At 34.2% G+C, this 17692-nt stretch overlaps 3 protein-coding genes and 1 non-coding gene across 4 annotated transcripts; 1 reads left to right on the forward strand and 3 right to left on the reverse strand.

Moving 5' to 3' along the window:
• Positions 1-6420: 6420 nt before the first annotated feature.
• TRNAT-CGU (transfer RNA threonine (anticodon CGU)) lies at positions 6421-6492 on the reverse strand. The gene has a single exon. It is a non-coding gene; the product is annotated as a tRNA-Thr (tRNA).
• A 161-nt stretch (positions 6493-6653) lies between these two features.
• Positions 6654-15427, forward strand: LOC114713577 (asparagine synthetase domain-containing protein 1-like). Its single transcript, XM_028898248.1, has 14 exons — positions 6654-6746; positions 6908-7268; positions 7592-7737; positions 7838-7965; positions 9360-9646; positions 9796-9887; positions 10473-10587; positions 10743-10848; positions 12224-12317; positions 12656-12852; positions 13366-13465; positions 13558-13674; positions 14759-14815; positions 15177-15427. The coding sequence occupies exons 1-14, from the start codon at positions 6654-6656 to the stop codon at positions 15288-15290; spliced, it is 2007 nt and encodes a 668-aa protein (XP_028754081.1). The 3' UTR covers positions 15291-15427.
• A 592-nt stretch (positions 15428-16019) lies between these two features.
• Positions 16020-17630, reverse strand: LOC114713574 (protein ENHANCED PSEUDOMONAS SUSCEPTIBILTY 1-like). Its single transcript, XM_028898245.1, has one exon. The coding sequence runs from the start codon at positions 17609-17611 to the stop codon at positions 17069-17071; it is 543 nt and encodes a 180-aa protein (XP_028754078.1). The 5' UTR covers positions 17612-17630; the 3' UTR covers positions 16020-17068.
• On the reverse strand, positions 16214-16930 carry LOC114713571 (uncharacterized acetyltransferase At3g50280-like). Its single transcript, XM_028898242.1, has one exon. It carries the CDS (start codon positions 16928-16930, stop codon positions 16214-16216), a length of 717 nt encoding a protein of 238 aa, XP_028754075.1.
• Positions 17631-17692: the final 62 nt, after the last annotated feature.

Consider the following 17692-nt stretch of genomic DNA (forward strand, 5'->3'; position numbering starts at 1 on the left):
AGACATACAAGAGGAGGTTCAGCTAATGCCAATGAAATATGATGGAAACCAATAAATCTTCACACAAGTGTGCATGAGAAGAACCCTGGCCTTGGAGTATTGGCAGCCATTGTGATTTTGCAGGCCTTAGAATACATGAGAGAAAGCTAGTGCGGAAGCAAGACCTCCAAGCCATTACTTGCTCAATTAAATAAGGTTCAGGAGCTCCAAACTCTTCAATGAAGTAGGTAAACAAGAACTCTTAACAGTCCTGGGAGTCAGATTGGAATATCAATAACCTTTTGCATCTATGAAATTTATTTACTAGGTTTACAAAAGTGATTGATCAAGCTAATTATGGATAGAAATATTAGCAAGTTGTTAGAAATATGGGAGTAAATTATCAACTTGAGGCGCGTTTAGTATCACTGTTTTTAATGATATTTCATCTACAAGAGTATGCATCACCTTAGGACTCACCAGCAGGGAATTATCAGAATACATTACCATCCGTGTGATATAGACGAAAGATCAGAATTTCAAATTCTCAATCATCCCTCTCCTTTCGCTTCTCCTCCCCTCCGATTACGATAAGCCGAAAACCTTCTTCTTCCTTCCACCGCCCCTTCAACGCCTGATGCTCCTCCACCGTAAACAGGTTGGCCGGGTCTTCTCCGCAAATCTCTCCAAGAAGAGCTGGAGAGGAAAGGGTCATTAAGCATGGAGAGGAGAGAAGAGGGAGACGAAGGTCGTAGATGAACAAGAAGAGCTGGAGTAGGAACCCGTCGAACTCCCTTGTCCTTCGTCCTTCTCTGTTCTTACCTTCTGCGGCTGCTTTCTCACTCTGTGTATTGTTCATTCCCCTTCTACTACTGTTTTCTTTTCCTCCTCCTCAGCCGCGCCTCGTCTCCCCGCCCCCGTTCTTCAGCCGCATTCCCTAATAAGTAATAACTGGAAATTATAATTATAAAATGCTCCTTGAGTCATTAATACAGAACATAATTAATTAATTAATTAAATTAAATTAAAAATATGGTTAAATTGGTTAATATGATATTTTTTAATTAAATTTTTTAATTCTTTTCTTCTTTGTACTATTTGATTATTGTTGGAAAAAACATCAATAAGGTTAATTTAGAAAAAATTTTAAATATAAAGAATACGTCTAACACTCTATTAGTTCCTATATTAAGATTAGGGGAATAATAAAATTACTAAACCACCCTTAATGTCCCCAATACTTTTTTAACAAAAAGAATAAAAGAAATAAAAGTCAACATATGTTATCAAAAAAAAAGCCAACATAAAAGGGAAAATCTCACTTGAGTCCCACAGAAGGGACTTTATCAAAAATAAGTCTCAAAAGATTCAAAAAAATCAGTTGAGTCTTTTAAGCCTAAATTGAAATTAAGTTTGACAGCAAAATGACAAAAGCAACCCTGAGTAATAAAAGAAGAATAGATGGATGAAAACAATCAAACCCATTGGCATGTGCTCTGCTGTCTCTTGGTCAAGAATGCAAGGTTGATTATTCTCCTTTTATAAGAGGTATAGTCAAATTTTTCATTTTAGAAAGTCTCATCTTATTGATCTAAATTGTTAAAAAGTTGTAGTTTGAGATGAGCTTGTAGTGTGAGGAAATGGGTATGGAAATAATAGGGTTATTTGATAGGGTGTACAGTAGAATGTATCTTGCTTGTTTGGACGAATGGGTAAAAAATGATGGACGTGGATGGTATTAAATTGATCTGTCCAGAAAAAAGGTGTACCTTGTGTTGTGAAAATGCAAATGTTATGTTGTAAATACACTAGTGATAGTTGTAAAGTTATAACTAGTTAAAGTTTTGCTAAGCAATTGAAATTTACACAAGTACCATTATGAAGTGGGAGTTGTGAATTTACATATATACCATTGTCATTTTTCTATTCTCTTTATTGCTATAATCTATCTTCACTTATAACTTACTTATGAGTACTTGAAAAGTATGAGCTGTAAAATTTCATTTGTATAGATTGTCATTTTCTATTTTTTGTTGTCAAAAAATGTATCCCCAATTATAACTTACGTTTGAGCACTTACAAGTACTTATGAGATAGCTGTAAATTTCCACATGTACTATTGTCATTATTCTATTCTGTATTTCTAAAATGCTATCTTTACTTGTAATTTATTATGAGCACTTGAAAAGTACGATTTGTAAAACTTTCACCACACACACACAACCACACGTTGTTATTATTTTTATATTATTTGTTATTAAAACATGTACCGCCACTTATAACATACTTACACGAGCACTTGTGAAGTGAGAGTTGTGAATTTTCATGTATACTGTTGTTATTTTTTTAATTTTTTGTTGCTAAAACGCATATCTCCACTTGTAACTTCCCCATATTTTTTTTTTGCAAACTTGTAGCTTACCTATATGATTATGTAAATTGGGATATTATAAACGAAAATATCATTTCACTGCATCACTTGTTTTCTATTTACATTGTACAGTTAGAAATACTACTACAGAAAACATGTCATTGCAATAAAATGACTATTTCTTTACGCACATTATATTCCTGTATAGTTTTAACTAATGATTGGCTATTTCTTTCCCCTTGCTCTGTGCAACTAGATTTCATCCAGCCGTATGGGATGAGTCACAAGCCCCTGAATAAGTTAGGCTTTATTACATCAAGTTGTTCCTATATCGCGAGTCCTCTGATTAATAACCCATATGTGCAACATTGTTATCAAAATAATATAGTACCTCCGGTCATTAATATAAGAGCTGGTTTGATTTTTAATTTGGCTTTAAATATAAGATTTTAATTCATTTTGCTTTCTCATGCTTATTTTTTTTTAAAAAATAGTCTTATAGTAGTTGTACATGTTAAATGTTCAATCAAATCGTAGTTTTAGCTAATAATACCTTCGATCCTTAATATAAGACTTTGTTTGATTTTTATTTTGATTCTAAATATAAGACCCTACTTCCACTTTGTCTTGAATATTTATACATTTTTTTTATAAAATAATCCTTCTAATAATGATAGTTCTAGCCAACACATTTGATTAACAAGGATATTTTAGGAAAGACAACACCTATTTATTACAAATAACTAACTTAACTTATTTTTCAGTTTCCTCAAATTAGTCAACTAACTCTTATAATTAGAACTGGAGGTGGTACACGAGAAGCAAAGGCATTTTAGAAAAAAACAATACCTAATTATTATAAAGGGATAATTAATCTCCAACTCCTTATAGTTCCATTTGATTTTTAATGAGATTCTTATAAAATTTTTCTTTTATCAGATCCTTTTACTTTCGTGTGTTTTTAATGAGGTCCTTCTTTTTTTTTCTTCTTTTTATTAGGTCCTTATAGTTCACTTATTTTTTTAATTAGGTGCTTTGTAGTTTTAAAAAATTATTTATTAACTTTATTCTTTAAAATTAATTTATTTTTAAATTAATAATTATATATTGGACAAAATAATTAATATAATCATTTAGTAATTAATAAATAATCAGAATATACTTAAATATAATTATTTATAATCATATTTTAATTTTAGAAAAAATTATTATTATAATTTGAATTTTATAATTATAAAAATTTGAATTGAAAATAAATAATGTATTTGTTTAACTAAAAAATTTAAAAGAATATTAACATAAGATTGTTACAATGATTTATTATTTTTAAGATGTTATTATTTGTAAAATAAAGAACAAAAACTACAAGGACTTAATTAAAAACAAAGTAAAACAATAAGGACCTGATAAAAAAAATTATATGGACCTGATTAAAAATATATAAAAGTATAAGGACCTGATAAAAAGAAAAAAAATTATAAGGATCTGATTAAAAATATATAAAAGTATAAGGACCTGATAAAAAGAAAAAAAATTATAGGGACCTGATTAAAAATCAGTTAAAACTATAAGGACTTACATATTAATTATCCCTATTATAAATAACTAACTCAACAATTTTTTAGTTAATTAGTTTTTATATTATTAAGGATTGAAGGTAATATATGTTTACAAGCACAGTCTGGAACTTCTAACCATATCTCTTGCATCGCCACACTTCGTGAATAGTTACTTAGTAAAACTTCAACAAAAAATAAATTTACAGCTACCATGAGAATATTTACAACATAACATTTGGATTTTCACAACACAAAGTTACATTTTTTTTTTTCCTGGACAGATCAATTCTTCCATATCTATCCCTTTCACCCATTTGTTAAAACAAACCAGATACATTTCCGCTATCCACCCTGTCAAATAACCCATTATTTCCATGCCCATTTCCTCACACTACAAGCTCATCTCAAACTACAATTCTTAACAATTTGAACCATTAAGATGAGACCTTCTAAAATGAAAATTCAGACCTTACCTCAGTTCGATTGCGTAACTCAACAAAGACGCGACTGGATAGAGTAGAGTGGTGCGATTTGGGATTGATTGCGAAACTCAAGTTTATACTACAAAAACTGATTGCAAAAAGAGAATAACCGACCTCGCGTTATTGACCAAGATATGGGAGAGTACATGGCCACCGAGCATCACTCGCATTTGTGATTACTTTTATCCATCCGTTTCTTACTATCTCCAGTCTTAAATATAAGAACTAGTCGACTAATTTGAATAAATTAAAAAATAAGTTAAATTAATTATTTGTAATAAATAGATGTTGTCTTTTTTAAAATATCCTTACAAATCAAGTTTATTGGTTAGAACTACCATTACTAAAAGGATTATCTTAAAAAAAAATGAATAAGTATAAGAGACAAAATTGATTAGGGTTTTATATTTATGACCAAAATAAAAGTCAAATGAGGTCTTATATTAAAAACCAGAAGTAATATTTCATTACTCAGAGTTGCTTTTGTAATTTTGCTATCAAACACAATTTCAGTTCACGCTTAAAAGACTCAACTGATAATTTTGAAGCTCTTGGGACTTAAAGTACCTTGTGGGGACTTAAGTGGGATTTTCCCATAATAAAATAGCACAGAGAGTCAACTTCAATAAAGGGGTGTTTGACAACCTCCAAACCATGGTTTCAGATGCACTTTTTCATAAAATGAGATAAATTCCTCCACATATTTACTCCGTAAACCGTAAAAGTACTTCTGAAATCATGGTTTGGTTTCTATCCAAACACCCCCTAAATCAATATTAGTAATCTTCAATTTAACTCTCAAAGTATGCACAACATAAAATAATATTTATCAGACATATGTGCAAAAGCATCAAATGAAAAATTTAATCATAACTATTTAAGATTTAACCAATTAATTTTCATAAAATCTGAAATGGATAATAAAATAAAATATATTCTTCCACACAAAAAATATATTCGCTGGCAAATAAAATAAAATAAATTATATTCTAATTAAACTTAATCATTCAAAATTCATTACTAAAAAACTAAGCAAAGAGAATAATCTTCTCATTACTGACTTCCATACCAGGAATAAAGTTCTGACATATTACCTCCGGTTTGTAATATAAGACTCTGTTTGACTTTTATTTTAGTCTTAAATAGAAGAGCCCAATTTACTTTGTCTCTCGTATTTATGTATTTTTTTTCATTTAGAAAAGATAACACCTATTTATTATAAATAACTAATTTAACTTTTTTTAATAATCTCTTTAAATTAGTTAACTAATTTTTATAATTAAAACCAGAGGTAGCATTTAGCTAACAACTTCAGAATGGAATGATTAGCTAGAAGATCCCTAGTCATTGATCGGCAGTCAACCAAGCAAGGTTCGTATACCAGGTAGTCAGCCTCATTCCAGCCAAGCAAGTTATCAGGCAGCAGGAAGCACTGGTAAAGATTGGCTCCCATTAAGGAAGATAATAATAAATCCGCCAGGCCAGGCCCAGCCTGTGGCTGAGCCTCTAACTTTTTAGTCATAGATCGACCAACTTTTTTAATCTAGCTAATACTATTATCTCCTGTTCTTAATAAAAAAATTTATTTAATTTTTATTTTGATTTTAAATATAAGATTTCAAATTTATTTTGTCTCTCATATTTATCTTTTTTTCTTCTAAAATAGTCCTTGCACTAATAGTAATTTCAGCAAATATACTTGATTAGTAGAGATATTTAAAAAAAACAATATCTATTTATTATAAATAACTAACTTTTTTAATCTACTTAAATTAGTTAATTAGCTCTTATATTAAAAACCGAAGTAGTAATAGACAGGAAAAAAATAAATTAATAGAGCAGTAAATAGCTCTTCTGAAAACAAAAATTGGAGCGAACATATACTGCAAAATATTCCATGCCATGAACATCCGCTGAGAGAGCAGCATATGGTTCAGGCTTCAGAGGAGGACATTGTTCCCATTTCCCAAAAAGCGTTTCGCAATCGGAGAGCGGGGCCTCGTTTGGAGACGGAAAAACACAGCGAAAAAGCTCCCGGCGAGGATCGAACTCGCGACCTTTCGCTTACGAAGCGAACGCACTACCACTATGCTACGGAAGCTCCGGTGACGCTCGCTCTGGCTTGATATCTTGTAAACAAATATTCATTTGAAGAAGTCTTCTTCTCCAACTCTGAAGTCAAAACCCTTGAAGAATCTTGTGCTGCGGACGTCGAGCACGTTCTTTGTAGTTGCAGAGCTAGGACAAGCAAGTAAGCAAGAGATGTGTGGTATTGCTCTGATTGTCTCAGGCGTTCGGATTGACGTTTCATGTTTGTTCTTGGATTCGACATGCCCACCACACAAAACAGAAGATGTAAGTTCAAAATGGGCAGGATCTGTGCATTTCTGATAGAAAAACATTGTTTTATCTTGAAGTTAGATGGTGTTTTGTTTGATGTAGATGCAAAATTCTGCCTATGTACGAACTTATTTATTTTTTCAATTGTTAGTTCTTATTTGGGTGCTGTGCTTCAGTTGGTGTTCTCTGTAGATGATCTTAAAGCAGCTCTACGTAGAAGGGGTCCTGATAGCTTAGGTAGCAAGAAAGTGAATCTTCAATTCAACATCTCAGGTCAAAAAAACATTTCAACTTTCATTGAAGATGACGAGGCATTGGAATTGGGGGCAGACATTGAGAAGTTGCATATAGTACTGTCTGGAAATAAATGTGATTGTGTGTCCTTGGATAACGGGCTGTCTTGCTCGTTATACAATGCTGGTGTCCGAAGTCCGTCTGCAGAACTGCATTTCATTGGTGCAACCTTACAACTCAGGGGAATAAATCCGCTCGTTCAACCTTTGGTGGATTCGCATGAAAACATCCTTGTATACAATGGTATTCTGTATTTTCTCTGCATTTTTTTTTTGGCTTAATTGACATCCTGCCCTTTTTTTTTTCTAGTAGGCAACAAGTATAAGTGAGCGTGTAAATTGAAATATCTCTTTCCAATTTGAAGTTATTCTACTCAACATGTTTTCACAGAGCTTAAAATTGTAATTCCTTGAACCTACAGGCATAGGTCCAGGTCTTGAATATCATATGCCTGTTTGTATCTTTTTGCATGTATTCCTCTCTCGGTAATCAGGAACTCATTTTAGTTTGCTACATTTGCTTATAATGAAAATTTTGACATTCTGTTTTATTGTGCTGTTTTTCAGGTGAAATTTTTGGAGGAATCCATATTGCAAGTGATTACAATGACGCTGAATTTCTCATGCAAGCACTTGCAAAGTGCGGCTCACGTGATTCTATTCCTGATCTTCTTTCTATGATTAAAGGACCATGGGCTATCATCTACTGGCAGGTAACTCTGAGTGGTAAGTTTCCATCAGTCGAAATAAATTGTAGCATCATTTTCCTTTCCGCTATGGTGTTAGAAGTTGTGCTTCCTTTGCCATTTGTAGGATAGCTCAAGAACCCTTTGGTTTGGCCGAGATGCATTTGGTAGGCGGAGCCTGCTTGTTCACTGGCCTACAGAAGATGACCCAACCTTTATGCTTTCTTCTGTATCTCCTCTTTCACCTATTGAGAAGTTTTCTGGTATGTAACCTTTCAACTTTGAGTTATATAACGCTTTTATGGTCTATCCATTTTCTTTACTGCTTCACATGTGGCATCATTGATTTTAGATATAGGTGAGCTGTAGTTTTATTATTTTCTTGATTGCTTAAGCCTCTCATGGCTATGCCAAGTTAAATTTGGTTTAGTTAATATATTTGCAAAATCCTTGAGTGAAGTATTTTTTTTTTCCTTATATAAATTTCACTTAAGACTCTTTTATTACTTAGCAAGATATTAAATCTATGGTAATTTTATTAAGTGATTGATTACATCTCTATCCAGTGCATTCTATTTAATAAATATATTTACTTAGCATAATAATGATTACATAAAGCACGAGACATCTTAAAATCAAATAAGCACGTACTACAATTTTAGTGTAAACATATTGTCACATATTTTTCAATTCAAGTAGTTTACTATATGAAACATCTGATATAACATGGAGTTTATCACAGTTAAATAGGTATTTTAAATTCAAATGAACGTGGATGTTAAGCATGTATGTTAAATTCATATATATTATCCTAGTTTTCAGAGGATGTTACAGTACAAATCTTCTATTCTTGCACTTTTGGCTCCAATTCTGAGTACTACACGGATAAGAGCAGAATCTACTGTCACTGTTACACAACTAAGATTATTGGAACTACTGTTAAAAGCATACTATGTGCTATATCTCCTAGCATTGTGGTACTATGTTTCGGAGAAATGGTTCTGAAGCATGTGCAGATTCGGGATATTGTTATTAACGGGATACCATGAATGCTACTTATTTATTGACTGTTTATCCACCCTGTTCATTGTCGAAACTTTAAGGGTCCATGTCAAAAATGAAGGGCTTACGTCATTCATTTGTAAATTTAAATGTCTCAAAATTTTCCTGCCTAAATTTAATAAAATGCTAAGATAATTTTTTAAATCAAGCACTCATGACAATATGAAACTTTAGAGCCTTTCAACTGCCAACAATTTGGCGTCAACTTTCTAATTTTTCATCATGCCACATTTTCTACTATGTAAGAAAAATTATTTGTTGAGAACTGTGAAGATAAATAGCTTGGAGAGAGCCACTAATGATGGGATGTTTTATTAGATAAGAATGGTGTGATGTCAAATGTTAGGGTTATTTACATCTAGCTTAATCATCTTCTCTTTTTCCTCCCTTTTCTTTTTTCTCATGTTTTCACGCCACTTCAATTTTTTTGCTTGATATTTGGGCTATAAGTTTAATATATTTTCTCTCCTTTCAGATTTGTGTTTCTCTTAATGTTGTTTCTATCCTTTAAATATTATGAGGGTTTGTTCTTGGTTGGCACTGTTTGAATTGTTGAAATAAAACTTGCTATTATCGGAAATATTAAGTAAAATAAACCATGAAGCTTCAAATGGAACAGGCTATCTCAGTTACTGGGAAGAGCTACCATGCGGAATATACAGTGTACATGTTGAGGCATCAAATTCTAATCGGGGACTGATTGGTGAAGTCAGAAGACATGAATATACAAACTCAACGCTAAAGGAGCTTATCAAATGGGAGCGAACTTCTATTGAACCCAAACCTGAAGACCTTCGTACATCCCAATATGAGTCTTCTAGGATGCAACACAATGTGCATTCAACTCTGTTGGAGGCAGCTGCATGTGAGACAGGTAATTATCTTATTATATTGGCAGAATGTGGCATTGATTCATTTGAACTTGCTGCTTTTATAATGTACAGAACTTTGATTGAGGCTGCAGCTTTTGCTTTCAAGTCTTGTTAGGCTGTGATAGGTCTTCAATTTTTTCTTTTTGAGCAGGCCCAAATCAATTCTCATTGCCAGCTCATTCTCTGCTAAAGACTTTAAAGGAGTCTGTGTTTCGGCGCACTTCATTGTATACTATCTATCAGGTGTGGAATCTTAGTGAATTGAATCACAAATGTTGTAGTTGTATGTGGTTGATAAGATAGTGTAAATGTGATCAGTAGCTCCAAAATGGATCCCTGAATTCTCCATTTCTCCGCATAATTTGCTTGCCTTTAATTTTTGTCCGGCTGTTAGTGTACTTAAGCTGAATTTTATGTATTGTTTCTTGGGTTTTGTGATAGAGAGATGCTTCTGGATGGATAGAACATGCCACTGAAACATTTTAGCTCATATATGAGCTTTTCCAGTGGCTGTTTGCTGGCGGTTGTAGCTGATGCCAGTTATCTCCATAGACAGGAGGGTTAATTCATGTTATTTGCTAGCAAGCTAGAAAAAATGCAATAAACTGGTATTCTATGGGACAAAAAAGACTTCTGTTTTAATTTATTGCTAGGATTGGCATATCTGTTTTCTTGATTTCTTCTTGATAACCTTTTAGATGACAGGAACTTGTACTTTTCGATCTTGCTAATGCTGATACTTTTGAATTTGTGCTTGATCTGTCCTTTTCTTTTGGTTAATAGTATTTATATTTGTTATAGAACTCTATGGCTTTTTTTGTGGCATAGGCTACAATCTCTGATGTTGGACAAGAAGGTTATGTTCCTGTGGCTGTTCTGTTTTCTGGTGGCCTGGATTCCATGATACTTGCAGCATTATTGGATCAATGTCTAGATCCCTGCTGTCAGTGTTGCTACTTCAGCTCCTTTTGTTTACTGAGTTGACATTTAGTTCCTTGTTTGGTGTTAAAACAAATAGTGTTGGATAAAATGTTTGGCAAATTTCATTTTTAGGAACCTTCAGCATAGCTGATCGTCAATTCCTGTTTGTATTGGCAGATGAAATTGATCTACTTAATGTGAGCTTTGATGGCCAGTCTGCTCCTGATAGATTATCTGGCAAGGCTGGTTTAGAAGAACTAAGAAGAGTTGCACCTTCTAGAAGGTATGTACTTGCGACTTAAGTTTTCCATAGATATGTTTTTTGTGCTCTTTTTTTTTTTTAGGTGTATTATCGGAAAAATCTTTTGCTGGAATGTAAATGTTAGCTCCTGTTACTCACTTATTTTAAAACTGGCTCTATGCATAACTTTGAGCATTTTATGCACGTATTTATATGGAGAGGTTTAAAATTTATTCTGAAATACTAAGTTCTACTTGTTATTTTGGATGAGTGATTTTATAAACGAGTCAGGGAAATGCTGGATTTCTCATCTTATTCCATAGAATAGGGAAAAGAGAAGCCTTTTTTCTGAGTTCAGAAGTGATCCAAAAGGCATGTTCTGTACTGCATTGATTAGTTGAAAATTTTCATTTTTGTAATTAAAATGAATTCCACAAGTTTAATTAGAAATAGAGGCAAATCTTACAAATTCCTTGAACATTGGATGCTACATATTGAATGAATATTTGACAAACCCAAGCATCTGTTGAGATCAATTCGTATATGTAGGTTTGGAATTTTACGAATGCAGTTGTGAGGTTCAAAGTGACTTCGCAATATTTAAATTTTCGCATACCTAGGTGGGAACAAAGGTATAAGGAAGCTGTATTTGGATATTTTTTATTTGAAACAAGATCAAAGTAAAATCCAACTGCAATTAAAATTTTGCTGATTGATTGATAGAGCTCAATGGCATGTAGCCGATCCCACTTAATGGTATAAGACTTTATTGTTGTTGTGATCTTATTGCATAAGACAAGTGAAAAAAATTGTAATCATGGAAATATTATTGAAGACTATAATTGAAACTCCTAAGTTTGATGTTGCATTTATATATAAAGAATTTTTTAACCTTTAAAATATATCTAAGAAACAGTAATTCACCATAAGAGGGGAAGGATATTCTTTGTTAACGTTTTGTGGACTATCCTGATTCATCATTATAATAATTCATATTATCTTTGCTATTTACATAACCCTTTTAAGGTAATCAACATATCATGGAGTCAAATTTCTGTGTGATAATGCCTTGGGTTTAATATGATTTTATTGTCCCCCCTAAGTAGAAGTCCATGCTTCATTTTATAAGTTTTTGCCTCCAGGAAGCATATATTTGGTACATTAGTGATGAATATCATGAGCCTTGACTGTTAATTGTCAAGGATAATGAAGGATAAAAGAGGTTTTTGTTTGAGTTCGCGAAACTTATGAAGTACATCTTGCTTGCTTTGTTTATATGGTTTCTACTGTTACGATTATGTCGTTAGTGTCATGTATAATGTGACTGACCTGTTAAACACTATTCATTGTATTTTTTTTTTTAAAAAAAATTGTTGGTGTCTCTAAATGTTCAGTTACAACTATGTTGGAAGTGCAGGTGGAGGCTCGTTGAGGTTGATGCCGAATTGTCTGACTTGGCTTTTGAAACAAGTCATGTTATGTCACTCATAGAACCTGCAAATACTTACATGGTACTAATTTAATTATGTGGACCAGCAATTTATTATGCGGAGATTAAATTTTGCTAGTGTTAGCATAATAAAGAAAGAATCCAACATGCCTTTTCTTCTGTTCTTTTCTCAAATTCATTTGAATTGATCTTAACTTTAATTCTCTTCAGAGCCTTTCAAGGTTATAGTGATTTCTCTTCAGAGCCTTTCAAGGTTATAGTGATACAGTTCTTCAGAAAATTATAAAACTGAGAGAGAAAAAGTGGGTCCTCTTTAAAATTATCAACGTGTCCTTTATGTCAGATGAACTACTATTTCTGATCTGACCATGCATAAGTAGTTTGCACTTATCCTTACAGGACTTGAATATAGGAATTGCTTTATGGCTTGCTGCTCGTGGTGATGGATGGGTGTCTGATGGAAATAGTGATGGCAATGACAACAATCTTGCACGTATTAAATACAAGTCCAAAGCAAGGATTTTACTTGTTGGTTCTGGTGCTGATGAGCAGTGTGCTGGCTATGGTAGACACAGAACAAGTTATAGACGAGGAAGGTATTGATATGATAATGGTAAATCATGGCAATTTCTTTGTGCCTCCTGTGTTCATTTGATTCTCTATTATGGTATAAATCAGCATGGATTATATGATTGGTTGGATTCAATGCTTTTATAATTGTGATTTCTTTCATCTTTCTATTTTGTTATATGAGTGACTTCATATTACAAATGGGGGGAAAAATGTTAAGACTCTGGAACTTTCTGCGGGAAAGAAAGTCAGGGATCATATTATTAAAAACTTACAATGAAGTGAATGCTGTAATTAATTTGAACTTTCAAGAGCTATTCAGATAACAGGGTATAGTACGTACTGACAACTAATTAATGCTTTGGTTATTGACATGGGGGGTTGACCTTGTATTCATTTTGATAGTGTTATAAATGCTTGCTTAGAGCAGGGAACGTTATGGAAAGTATTAAGTGTTCAGTGGACAGTTCCAAACTGGCAAACTCTCCAGGTCAATTAGTTTTTCAATACATTCTGATGTTACCATGTGCCTTTTTCAGTTGGCTGGAGCTTGATAAGGAAATGAAACTGGACATACAGAGAATTTGGAAAAGAAATTTAGGGAGAGATGATAGATGCATTGCTGATAACGGAAAGGAGGTAAGGTGAATATAATAGGTCAAATATCAGTAGTCATTTTGTCTCAGTTCACCTGCCAGTAACTCTAAACGTTTTTCCTTCTAACATTCTAGGCTAGATTTCCTTTTCTGGACGAGGATGTCATGAGGATTTTGCTCAATTTTCCTTTGTGGGAGGTCACCAACCTTGATCAACCAAGCGGAATTGGTGATAAAAAGATTCTAAGAAAGGTATTGCCATTTATGTGCTGGGTTTTGATGATCTAGTATTGTCCTGGCTTACAATTATTATGAATGGTTTTGTAACTATGAATATGCTACTGGTTAATAGTGATTTTGTGTTTGTCTACTATCATAAAAAGCACTTTTTGACTTGAAAGTGCTTTAGAAACTAATTGAAATAGCTTCTCCAAATAATTAAAGAAAAATACCAAAGTTTTTTAAAAGTGTTCTTCTAAAGGAAAAGTGATATATTTCCATGGAAAAAGCTCAAACAAATGGACCTCAAAGTATGTAAAGGTTAACTGTGCCCATGTTTTCCCCTCAAAATCTTAGTGATTACCTCACATCAATTAGTAATCTCTGGTTGGTAACAAGAGCTTGCAGACATCAACGAACATAAACAGCTTTCAGGACCCATGAAGGATGTCACCTCTTGCTTGCTCTTGTGATATTGTGATAGAGTCAGCCTATTTAAAAATACCTATAAGAGGCGATACAGGCAGAATCAAGGAAAAGGCAACAACCCATTCTGAGCATGCAGGGAGTTGACTTCTGACTCCTACTAATTTGGAGAAAGCAGTATACTCTAGTATCTTTTAGGTCTCTTGTAGGTCTGTGTCCTAGATTAATGTTTTATTTAGGAGACTGTGCTGTTAGTTTTGGACAGGTTATTAGCCGTTGCTTTTTGGGAGAGGGGGGCAGGTATTGTTTTGAGGTATCTTCGGCAGGGAGAGTGCTAGCCTCTCGAACGCTAGGTCCAGGGATTATTTTGAGAGCCATTGATGTATTCCAGTCTGTAACTTCTTCCTTGTCCCACTGAGAAGGAAGTTTTGATTAATATTATTCATATTCGGCATCTTGTGATCTATTTCTGTTCTGGGTCTTATCATATTGATATATCGGTAAAATTGTTTTCCTGGATATGCAAAACAATAGATTTTATTGCAGTAGTTAATATATCAGATAATTTCCATTGAGTTTTCTGACACATTTATTTTAATTTTTACTAGATTATGAGCTCTTATAAATATAAAATGAAACTAGAGCAATTCTGATCAAAGTTTGAATCTTGTGCGTAACATTTTTCGTGAAGGTTGCACAATTACTTGGTTTACATGAAGCGGCAGTGTTGCCCAAACGAGCGATCCAGGTTTGTATCTCTGAAAATTGCTACACTTCCTGTCTCAGGTTAAAATGAATGAAGTAACAGGATCTTAAAAGTTAGGGCATAGTAATAGAAGAAAAGTTATTTGTGAAAAATACCTAATTGAAAATACAATTTTATGAGGGACTAAACTGATGTTGGTGTTGATTTTGATTTGTTGATAAAGCATCTTAGATACCGTAGAGCAAAAGGAAAAATGCATATAAAATGCAATGCCACTATGCTTCTTTATCCTTCATTGTACTGTTGTGTCATTGTTAAACGTTAGTTTTACTTTTACCTCTCCTCTCAGCAGCTTGGTGATTAATTAGTGTTTGTTTCTTTGAACCGAATTGTATCGATGTAGTTCGGTTCCAGAATTGCGAGGGAGTCCAATCGCAAGAATTTCGGAAGTAACCGGGCTGCAAATCAGGCATCCGCTGGCAGTGTGATGATTCACAGTAAATCCAACCTGAGTTGATTCCTTATTTCCTCATCTTTTGACCCACAACACCTATCGCCTTAATCCAGAGCACCTTGTTTAATATAAGCTTCAAAAAGATATATCTTTGTTTCTCTAACATCAATTCAAATCATGAGTATTGTGAAGCAAAAAAACTCATGTAGGTCTTCTTTCTTTCTTTCTTTCTTAGTTTTTTTTCCCCCCGAGTGAAAAGGGTCTGCTGTTAGTTGTATGGCTTAATCATTGCCTTATGGCCTTTGATTTATTTTTATATAAAGAAAAATCAGCTCAGATGGAGCAAATACCGAAGTGTATGTAGCATCTATTTTTCCCTGGAAATTTATGGTCATGTTGGATTTAAAAGAGAGTTGGAATAATTTCCCTCGAGGATTGAAGGGAATTATTGCATTTTTTATCACATTCCATCTTTCTTAATGTGAGATGGATGTTGATGAAAGAAGTCCATTTTTCTGCTTGTAATCTTGACTTTGTTCTTTTGTATTAATGGGTATATAGTTTCTACTCTAAAAAAGAAAAAAAAAATCCTTGCAACTTGCTATGTGACTTTTTAATTATATATCTCACATTCATCTACCTAAGGAGATAAAATATGTAAAATGCATTGACACTTTGGCATCACCCCCTTGCTCCTTAAAATATGAAATTGAAATATATTGGACTGCACACCAGAGAAATATTGATGCACAAACATAAGAAGACGGATGCTTCTATAGCATATCGAAGCCGTAACAATAAGCTATCATAGCGATTGACATATAACATAATCAAAAACTACAATACATAATTGATGATGTTAAAAACATTACGGGGAAGTTTGAATACCCTGATATTCAATTAAAAATTTTCACGCATGTAAAGATAATTTTTTTTACATACTTTTATACACTGTCACACGTCTAGATCTCTTATTATATCCAAGCCTACGCCAGCTTCTGCGGTGACACCATATGCATGAACTCAGGGTCCCTTCCCATGGCTTCCAATATTTCATGGGAAGCACACATCTCAAAGTGAAAGCTACCTTCTTCTGCTCCGGCATCAGCCGCCAGCTTCCAACACCTTGTGTTGGCGGGACCAAGGTGAATCGCCACCGGCCTTCCCCAACCAAAGTCAATGTCATAAAATTTGGTACTAGGGGAGCTACAAGTTCCCATGAACTTCCCAATTGTGGCACGTTGTGTGCGGAATGTTGGATTTTGTACCCAAGCTTCAAAGTCTCTCTTGATCTTCTCTTCTGTGCATGATGAGATTGCCTTGTTCAACTCCAAACCAAACTTCCCAAGGCCTCCATCTCCCACCAAGTCCCTTACTTTCATTGTCACAGTAGTGAATTGCACGGTGGGTCCAAAATAGTTGTCTGGAATTGGTGGGTAAGAAACTTTGGATCTAGCATATATGAGGAATCTGTAAGTGACTTCTTCTTCTGGGTCAAGCTTCTGATTTCTGATTGCAGACCTCCAAACCTGGCCTAGCACAGCATGCAAGGAGGAGATTTTGTTGCTAACGACACCATCCTCTACTTGTGAGTTAGCTTTTGCTTCGAGTTCAGCAATTTTTTCCTTTTTAAAGTGAAAGAACCTCCTAGAGAATGGGGGTGGCTGGACCAAATTAGCTGACGCCTTGCTATAATTCTCCATCATTTCTTTGAATGGAATTTGCAGGGGGCGTTTAATATTATCACTAGGGAACCACCTTTCAAATGTAGCGAGGTTTGAGTCAGACCTTACGTGATTCAAACCATTTCTGGAGAACCCTGCCCATGCATTCCAGAAATCTCAAGCTGGCTTCACATCAACAAGACTATGGTTGGTCGAGTAAGCGACAAAGATGCCATCCACTAGCTCTGTGACTTGAACCGCCATTAATGGGACCTGAGTTCCTTCAAAGTTCTTGAATTTTCCAGTTGGGAAGAAGGAGTAGAGAATTTGTGGAACATAAGTAGGTTCAACAATATCAGCAATTGTAGTATTCTCTGCAACAGCATGAACAAAGCTTACTCCGGCATTGTTGCAATTGATGAAGACGGAGGAGGTGTCATCGTCGTCGTTGTCGATGATGGCAAGACGGCCGGCGAGGGGTGGGTAGAAGTCGAGGGCCATAGAAAGCGAGTCCTTCAAGTGCTGGATCACTGTCTCTGAATGTTGGAACGACGAGGATGATGAAGTGGGTTTGTGATAAAGAAGCCCCTTTTGAGCATACTCAAGAACAAGATACTGAAGATCCCATGGATTCATGTCAATTAGTTTTGGTGAGTCGCCATTATTAACGTGGCTTCGAGCTTGAACTGTGGTTGTGGAGATCACTCTGATGGCTTCCATGGGGGATAAAGTTCCTGCTGTTTCCCTCCGCGATTGATTTAATACGCCGCAATTGCTTTCAATAACCTATTAAATTGTGAA

The sequence above is a fragment of the Neltuma alba genome, unplaced genomic scaffold, assembly GCF_004799145.2.
Source record: "Neltuma alba isolate B1F8T4 unplaced genomic scaffold, ASM479914v2 tig00011438_pilon, whole genome shotgun sequence".
NCBI lineage: Eukaryota > Viridiplantae > Streptophyta > Magnoliopsida > Fabales > Fabaceae > Neltuma > Neltuma alba.

Excerpts from the sequence above, each read along its gene's own strand:
- LOC114713577 (XM_028898248.1), top strand. The coding sequence starts at position 6,654 with ATGTGTGGTATTGCTCTGATTGTCTCAGGCGTTCGGATTGACGTTTCA. Across the intron at positions 7,269-7,591 it reads AAACATCCTTGTATACAATG|GTGAAATTTTTGGAGGAATC; the intron begins GTATTCTGTATT and ends GCTGTTTTTCAG. Across the intron at positions 14,816-15,176 it reads TGCCCAAACGAGCGATCCAG|TTCGGTTCCAGAATTGCGAG; the intron begins GTTTGTATCTCT and ends GTATCGATGTAG.
- LOC114713574 (XM_028898245.1), bottom strand. The coding sequence starts at position 17,611 with ATGGAAGCCATCAGAGTGATCTCCACAACCACAGTTCAAGCTCGAAGC.
- LOC114713571 (XM_028898242.1), bottom strand. The coding sequence starts at position 16,930 with ATGGAGAATTATAGCAAGGCGTCAGCTAATTTGGTCCAGCCACCCCCA.